The sequence below is a fragment of the Crocodylus siamensis genome, chromosome 5, assembly GCF_052110815.1.
Source record: "Crocodylus siamensis isolate JL-2025a chromosome 5, ASM5211081v1, whole genome shotgun sequence".
Classification (NCBI taxonomy): domain Eukaryota; kingdom Metazoa; phylum Chordata; order Crocodylia; family Crocodylidae; genus Crocodylus; species Crocodylus siamensis.
This window is the reverse complement of record NC_143399.1, coordinates 193840457-193848856: the sequence shown is the minus strand read 5'-3', so window position 1 is coordinate 193848856 and position 8400 is coordinate 193840457. Positions and strand designations below refer to the sequence as shown.

At 47.5% G+C, this 8400-nt stretch overlaps 1 protein-coding gene across 1 annotated transcript in view; it reads left to right on the top strand.

Moving 5' to 3' along the window:
- Positions 1-2657: 2657 nt before the first annotated feature.
- Positions 2658-8400, top strand: part of DPP6 (dipeptidyl peptidase like 6) — an 842266-nt gene continuing 836523 nt past the window's right edge. The window contains exon 1 of the mRNA XM_090047677.1: positions 2658-2797. Within this exon, the coding sequence (XP_089903803.1) occupies positions 2738-2797 (60 nt within the window). The 5' untranslated portion in view covers positions 2658-2737. The remainder of the gene's footprint in view (positions 2798-8400) is intronic.

Here is an 8400-nt window from a genome sequence, read left to right as displayed (position 1 = left end):
TTGTGGGGTCGGAAGCGGGGGAGAGCAGATTGAAGCAGAGGGAGAAGAAAATTATTTGGGGGCATGTCTCCCCAGCAGGTAAGTCCCACCTGGCTGGGGCCCCACTCAATTTACCCCTACTCCTGCTTCTGCAGCACTGTCCCTCACTGCAGGGGTCTTGATCTAGCCCCTGCCCTTTCCCTTCCCCATGGACTGACCTGCTGGGCTGGGGCACACACATGCATGCATGTGGGCACTCAGCCCCCGGCCCCAGCCTCAGATCAACTCCAAGATCTATTGGTGGATCAAGATCCACTGGTTGGTGGCCACTGCCCTCAGATCCTTTTCTACAGTAGTGCAGCCTAGCTAGTATTAGCATATTTCCTAAGTATTTTGCACTTGTCCTTACTGAATTTCATTCTATTTAATTCAGAACATTTTTCAAATTTATCAAGGTCTTTTATCTTCTAGCATGGCTGCTAGTCTACCCAGATTAGCGGTATCTGCAAAATTAGTCAGTGTAACTAATTTTATCCTCTGCAGCTATTATGGAAAGATGTGCCAGGTCCAGTCCAGACCTCTGGGGAACTCCACTTGGTACCTCCTCATAGTTGGACACTGAGCCAATGGCTAAGTGTTGAACATGATTTACTTGCTAGTTAAGCACCTACTGTAGTAGTTTTGTCTAGACTATATTTCTTTATCTTACTTTTCAGAATGTCACAGGAGCAGTGCCAGAAGTCTAGCTAAAGTCAAGGTATAACACATCCTTACTTCCACCCCTATCACAAAGGCTATCACCTTGTTGTAGAAGGAGATCAGGTTGGTTAGGCATGGTTTGCTCTTGACAAATCCATGTTGGCTGTTCCTCATTATTACCTTGTCCATGAGGTACTTCCAAGCTGATTTTTTTGGATAATATGCACCAGGATCTTTCCAAGCACTGAAGTGAGACAGAACAGTCTGTAATTCTGAAGGTCCTCTATTTAACCCTTCTTAAAGACAGGTGCTGTCTATTTATATTTTCCCAGTCTTCTGGGACTACCCCAACTTCCATGAAGTCCCAAACATAACTGCCAACGGCCCTGCAATTCCTACAGAAGCCTAAAATGAATCTCATCAGGTGGAGCAGATTTGAAAATATTTAGCCTAAGTAATCTCTAAATTATTCTTTCCCTACTCTGGGCTGACTACTTACCACTCCCTCCCCTCCAACCACTTTTGTAATTACCTGGTCTAGTCTACAACTCCAGGCTGTTACATCAAGCAGCAAACTCAGCTCAGGGAGTAAAACGCAGTCCACCGCAAAAGTATGAAGCAGTATCTGTAATTTGATTGATTAGGAGGCATCTTGCTTGGTAAGGTATGAAAACTGAACCCTCAGCTATCCAGGCACAGCAGTAAACTCTTAATTTCAGTCAGCATAAAATAAAATAATCAGGAGAGAGATCTAACAAAAGAGAGCCCCAGAGAGTAGTTGGTCAGCGTGTGTTGGATCAGTGACTATAATGCTCATCAGAAATGGGAACTCATAAGTATTGCTCTGATACTGTTTCCTCAGGGGGAGCTGAGTGGAAGCACATCAGAGTTAAAACCATCTTTTTGCTAAGGCTGGGCTAGGCAGTGCTATTGAAAAGTGATATGAAATAAGCATTTGAAAGGCTTTTGGAGCATATGGATGGCCTGGCTGTAGAGGAGATGCACTCTTGCCTGGACTATGTATTTGCCTTATCCATGGTTCAGGGTTGGTGTGTGGCATTAGCAACTCTCTGAACAGCTTCCCTGCCTGTTCGTAGGCAGGATTTTACTCTTCCCTGGCTCAGAGGTTCGGGTCATCTTGTCCACTCCAGCCAAGCTGCTGCCTCTCCCCAAGCCTCTAGAGCTAGAGGATTTGGCCAGCGCATGAGCCCAGCCCCAGGTTCTTGGGATCTGGGGAGTGCTTTTGATCCCTTGTTTTTTCCAGCATGATTTGTGTCCGTGGGAGATCCAGCTCCTGGTGGGGGTGGATTTAGGGGGGCACACTTGCACCCCTTTGATTCCTGCTCCACCCACAGTTTAAACCCAACTGCCTGGGATGGGGCCAAAGGTGAAATCCCCCTAAGTGCACATCGAGTGATTGTGGGGAGGGCAACCGAAGTAAAGAAAAGGACTGGAGTGAGGGCCAAAGGCTCAAAACGAGCGCGCGCCACTCTGCAAAGCACCGAGTCCAGCCAGCCAGCGGACACTGCCCCCGGGCCTGCAGTCCTGCGAGTCCGCCTGGCCCCGTAGCAGCCTTACCCCGGGGCCCCACACCTGAGGGGGCCGCAAAATTGTGCAACACATTTTTCGAGGGGTGAAGTTATTGCAAGGAAGTGGATCTATTTGCATTTTTAACACTCGACTATTGCTCTAACCCCCCCCCCCCCAATAAATAAATAAATAGATCCCCGCTACAACTGTGGCGGGTTAATATTTACCCGAGTCCCTCTGGGGGCCCCCACATGACTCCCTTGCCCAGCGCTGGGCAGGTCCGGCGGGGTGGGGCCGGGACGTGGCGGCTCGCCTGCGCTGAACTCTCCCCAGCGCCGCGCCCGCCCGCCGCCCGCCGCCCGCCGGCGGCTCTGAGGGGAGGGGGGAGGGGGCGCTGCCCGGGGCCGCGATCCGCGCGGGCGGAGGCGGCTCTGGCGGGGAGGCGGCGGTTGAGCCGCGCTCCTCATCGCGCCGCCGACTTGCTGCGGGCTCGGGCGGGCGGGTGGCCGGCGGAGCCGCTGCCCTCACCATGAACCAGACGGCGGGAGTGAGCAACAGCGTGCGCTGCCCCGCCGGGAAGGGCCCCAAGGTAAGGGCGGGGGAGCCCCGCAGCAGCGCGGGGGTGGGGTGGCACAGCTCCCTGCCCCTGGCAGCAGGCAGAGCGGGGCAGGGCGTCCCCTGCAGAGGGGCACCAGGACCTTCCCCCCCTTGCCTCCCTCTTCTTCGTGGGGAGGGTTTCCAGGCTCGGAGCAGCCCTTGTGCACTTGGCCGCCGGCAGCTCGAGGCTGGGCGGCTTCTCCTTGCCAGCCTCGCAGCCCTTCTCTCTTCGGGGTGTTATCGCACTTGCGCTTTTCCCAGCTCAGGCCAGAGACCCCCCGAGGCAGGTGATGCGTCCTGCGCCCGCCTTCCCCACCTGCATCGTTTCATAGTTCCTAGGGTCGGAAGGGACCTGAACAGACCATCAGGTCCGCCCCCCTGCCCCGGGCAGCAGCGAGTGCTGGGATCATAACACCCCAGCCAGATATCTGTCCAACCTCCTCTTGCAGACCCCCAGGGTGGGGGAGAGCACCACCTCCCTTGGGAGCCGGTTCCAGAGCCTGGCAGCCCCAACCCTCCTGATATCACTGCATGAGGGGGGTGCCCCTGTTTCCCTCGCTCCCTGGCTAGGAGGCTAGGTGAGCAGAGTGGAGGCTTGCAGGCCGTCCAGGTGTGTGCCGAGTCGGGGTGCACCCGGGCTCATCTTCGTGGCTAGTCCTGGACTAATAGTTAAGGGCATGCGTGGGGACTTGAAAGATCAAAGCTTAAATCTAATGGCATGGCCCTTCGGAAAAGTTGTCAAGGTTGGGTCTCCTTTGCCACTCCCTGTTCTTTATTTGGGTGAAGGGTCAGGGCCATGGTCATTACTTAATGTTGTTATCGTAGTAAATGCTGCTGTGTTATGTACCACAGAAGGGCAAGATACGGGCCAAGCCCCAATATTTCTGGAGCTGAATAAGTGATAGATGTGTACTTGAAGACACCTGCAGCTCACGCTCCAACACTGTAGGTTGCATTTGAATGTTTTATTTAATGATTGTTTGAATAGTTTATTTAGTGACTGGTGACTTAAGCTCTTTATTTAAAACCACGTGCAGCTCCATGCTTGCTTGATTCAGTTGCACAGACGGCTTCTACAATTCAGAAACAGTATCTCTTCAGCAAGGGCTGAAAACTAATAAAACTTATTTGCCTATCCTGGAAGACTAGTCTAAGGCAAATAAGCCGACTTCCTTGGGATGTGTGCTGAAGCAGTTTGCCAGAAGTTTATTTTCCCCTGAAACGTGTTGGCAGACTTTCGATTTAATGTCTTAAAACAGCTGGGATTGCCAGCTCACTGGGGCAAGGTCACTCTGATTCCTGGTTTAGCTGTGGTTTCTTTCTCTCTCTAAGGAATAGTCTCTACACCTTTCCTTTGCAAGATTTACAGCTCTGCATATCTGTGATGAGCAATGGAGCTAATGTTTTAAATACAGGGGTCCTAGTAAATGAATGATAAAAGTAAATAGCTTGATTGAAATTCTAAACTGTAGCAGTGTGGAAGTGTCCACTAAAACCTTGCACGTTGTATTGATGTATCCATTTAATTTATTTAACCGATTAGCAAACATCTAAATCCATGTCACTTCCAATTAGCATCGAAAGACTGATTAGTTGGCTGGCAGTAACTCTTTTTGAGCAAATTTTTTTTCACACATTTGGGGTCCGCGCTTTCCTCAGGTGAGTAACCCCATTACCTTCAAAGGGACAGCTTATGTCAGTAGGATGAGCAGTAATCAACCTCTGAGTTTCCTAAATCTGCAAACACTGTGAAGTCATTGGGGAAAACTCTCATTGATTTTTTGGTGGGAGCAGGATTGGACCTAAAGCAAGCAAGTCTGCATTAAAGGAAGGATGTTGTAATGACAGGAATGCTAGACTTGGGTTTACAAGATTCAAATTCAGTTCCTTCCTGTACCACAGGCTTCCTGCATGATGATTTTGGACAGTTAGGGCTAGATCTACAAAAGGACTTGGGTAAAGTATTGCTGCTTGTTGTAGATTCCTCATTTCCAGAGTGGAAGCCAACTCCTGGATATTTAGCTGTCTAACTCTCCCCATGTGCTGTACAGGGAGTTTTGGTGAGATTTGTAGTGAGATTCATACCCTCAGCATGTTTATGGTGTGACTCAGGTCCCTTCCTGCCACATCCCACCCCTTCTGTTCCTTGATATAATAGGACAGGAGCATTCATTTAATTTTAGAACAATAATGACAATGCCGTCCGGTTATGCCCTACCTTAGTGTTCAGAGCACTTATCCAGGATGTGAGACACCTGGGTTCAGCCTGAACAGGTTCAAATCTACATTTCCATCTTCCCAGGTAAGTGCCCTAGTCCCCAGGCAATTGGGTAGGCTGGGGGAGAACACTCGCCATCCTTCCTATGTCTGCTATGCCACTTTGCAAGAATGTATGATTCATTAGGCCAATGAGAGAGAGACTTGGTCTGTAGCCCAGGCATCAAAATGCTTGCTGGGGAGAGGGGAGTCCTGTCTGCTGATCTCTGCTTCAAGTTGCCATTGAATAAAATGTATAAGGTTGCCTAGTGCCAGACAGTTAGGGAGATGTGGGGTTCATACATTGGAGCAATAAGGTCATAGCACCCAAATCTCTCGAATCTGGAGCTGCGCTCTCCAACCCCTGAGCTCTTATATAAAAAAGGGGCCCTGACACCAGCACTACGTCTTCTTCTCTGGCCATGGTTTAGGATGAAAGTAGCCATGGGATGTGTGTTTTGTGGAGTTCATGCCTGAAGATGTGTCAGACAGGCTCACAGCACACCTATTACACTGGTCCCTTTAATGTGTGAGGGCAGAGGAGCACCTAGGCTGGAGATCCTGGTCAAGCTTAGGCCTGAGGCAGATGCTGAATGGTTTAGCACTGATGAGATGGAAGCAGCTTTGGGTATTCACAGAAACAGAACTTGAGTCCCATAGAGAATTTAATAGGTTGGATATTAGGTGACAAAGTAGTTGGCAGGGTTTTTGCAGGATGCCACTCTGGGACTTGGATGTCTCAGTTCCATCTACAGACACCCTGTAGATGCCTGGGTCTTTTTTTGGATCTGCGCTTTAGTATTTCTGTGCCTCTATTACTCATCTGTAAAATGGAGAGAATCACATTTCCCTTCTTCATAGGGATCTTGGGAGACACTCTGGGACTGTATGGTACATTTTGGCCCAATTGAATAATGCTGAATTAAAGCTGAGTAAATGGTAAACGTTTCTATCTTTGATCTCCCACATGCTTGTAGGACAATCTTCAGTTTGTTGTGGATATTAAGCAAACAGCAGCCATATCTTAACTTTCAACTAATATAGATATATCTACAGAACTTCTCACTTTAAAGTTGAGGAACTTGGGGTATCTACATTAGTATAACCAAACTGCATGTCAGCAATATGACTACTTATGGGCAGCATTGGGTGCTTTAGACATTTTTGCTTTTTCGAGGAAAAACAGCTGTTTTCTGTAGCAAATCTCAGTGTCTTAAAAAAATTATGAGGTGGAGAAACAATTATAGGCCTATTCGCCTGCAACAATATAAAGTCCTTACTCAGGTAAAGCACCATAAAGCTTATCCTGAAAAAGACAAAAGACTCATTGCATCCTTGATTGCTCTACTGTTAGTTTGAAAAGATGCAGATGACAGCCATGCACTGCTACTTTAGATACTACTTACAGTACAGCGTCTTCACAGGCAGTCGCACCAAACTGATGGTGGCAGAATCTGTTGAAATCTGGTGAACCAGTATTACTAGGACTAAAATCTTAATCTACATTGTCTGGTGCATATAAAACATTTTTTTACAATGTTTTAATTGCTCTTCTTTAATTAGAGGCTGTCATATTTGCACTGTAGGCGTCCGATTCTCCTCTCACTTAAAGGGTTTTCCACCAAGTTTACTCCCACTGATTTTAAATCCTACTGATTTCCATTAATACAACTGAGTGGAGATTTAGGCCCCATACATTTTTAAAAGCCCAGGTGCATGACAAGTGTGGATAGGGCGATGATCTTACCTTCTGTGCTGTCTTGCTTCAGACGAGATGAGTCTGGCTCATTACATTTTTCTTCTGCCTGTGGCATTTGACCATATTTGTGAGGGGCAGCGTTAACTTTGGTTTGTCTGGATGACAATAAAAGTATGCTTATAAAATGCCCTAGCTAGCTGTGTGCTGTAACAGTCTGCTGACGGCCGTCTTGTTGCACTTTAATGAGTCTTACGCAATAGTGCTGTTAGCATGCTAAGATGCATCTGACCCTATCTGGACTAGGGTTTCAGAAGGTGTCAGTTGGATCATTTTCAAAAGGCATCTTTTAAGCCTACTCTGGACACACTCTTTAAAAAAAAAATCACATTTTCTATCTAAATATTTTTGCCTTTTTAATGCTGTAAACAGTCATGCACAAAAGCCCAACAAAGACCAGGACCTCATTGCTAGATATTATATACAGACATATGCGGTAAGAGACTGTAGGCTTTAGGGAGCTGGGACTGTCTAAACAGACAGTGCAGACAAAAGGTGAGAGACAGGAAGAGTTGTTCTCATTTTACAGGCAGTGAACTGAGGTACAGCACTTAAATGGTTTGCCCGTAATCAAGGAAGTCTGAAGCAGAGCTGGCATTGAAACCTAACACTGCAGTCTGGTGCAGGTGACAGATTGGAGAGAGTTTTTTCTATTCTAATTTTCTTTCTCTCTCAGATTTTGTCTTTGACAGTACTAATATAGAGTCTTTCTCCTATATAATCAGCTGTACCAAGCCCCACAACCCCAGGAACTGGCAGAGGGAGCCAGCAAGGAAGGTTCACCCTTTTATATTGGGGATGCTGGGGATTAGGGTCACAAGCCAATGGGCGAAAGAGAGGGGGACAGAAAGACTTAAATAAACGTTACCAGTCTGGTACATACACTTAGGATCTGGGTGACAAGAAGTAAACGGCGACACTGTGGTGAACTCAGCCAAGAATAGGTAGCTGGTAGAAAACACTAACACTGTGATATATACACTTAAAAGAATCTAAAACCCTCCCACAACTCCAGAGGGCTGCAAACTAGTCTCTGGACCCTTAAAACTCTTAATTGCCGTTTGCCCAGCCTCCACATCTGAGCCCCGCTGCTGCAATTTGCTGCCCAGCTCCACCACTCCTTTGAGCTTTCTGGCCAAGCATCTCTTTCTCTCTCTGCTGTGCAACCTGAACCCCCATGCTGCTCCTTTCACTTTCCCCTGCCCCCTGCCATGTTTTGGGAGTTGTAGTGCACATTGCGTTATAGTTCATGTTGCAGAATTATAGTACATGACATTCAGCATCACAGTACATTATACAACTTTCCATTGGAGGCATCTTTTCCACAGCAGAAGGGGACAAAAAATGTCAAAAATTTGAAAAATGGACTGCAGGACCACAAAAATTGACACGGTGTTTCAGAGATCGGTGTCACGCTGGAGACTGACTTTAGGATGTGGTAAATTGACAAGATTTTAAGTTGATGCTGTCTCTTTAATGTGCAGAATTAGTATGAAATGTCTTGCAGCTGTTGGAAATGAAAAGAAGTTTTTGTCAGCCTCTTAACCAGACTTTAATTAACTCAACATTAAGAATTCGAGAAC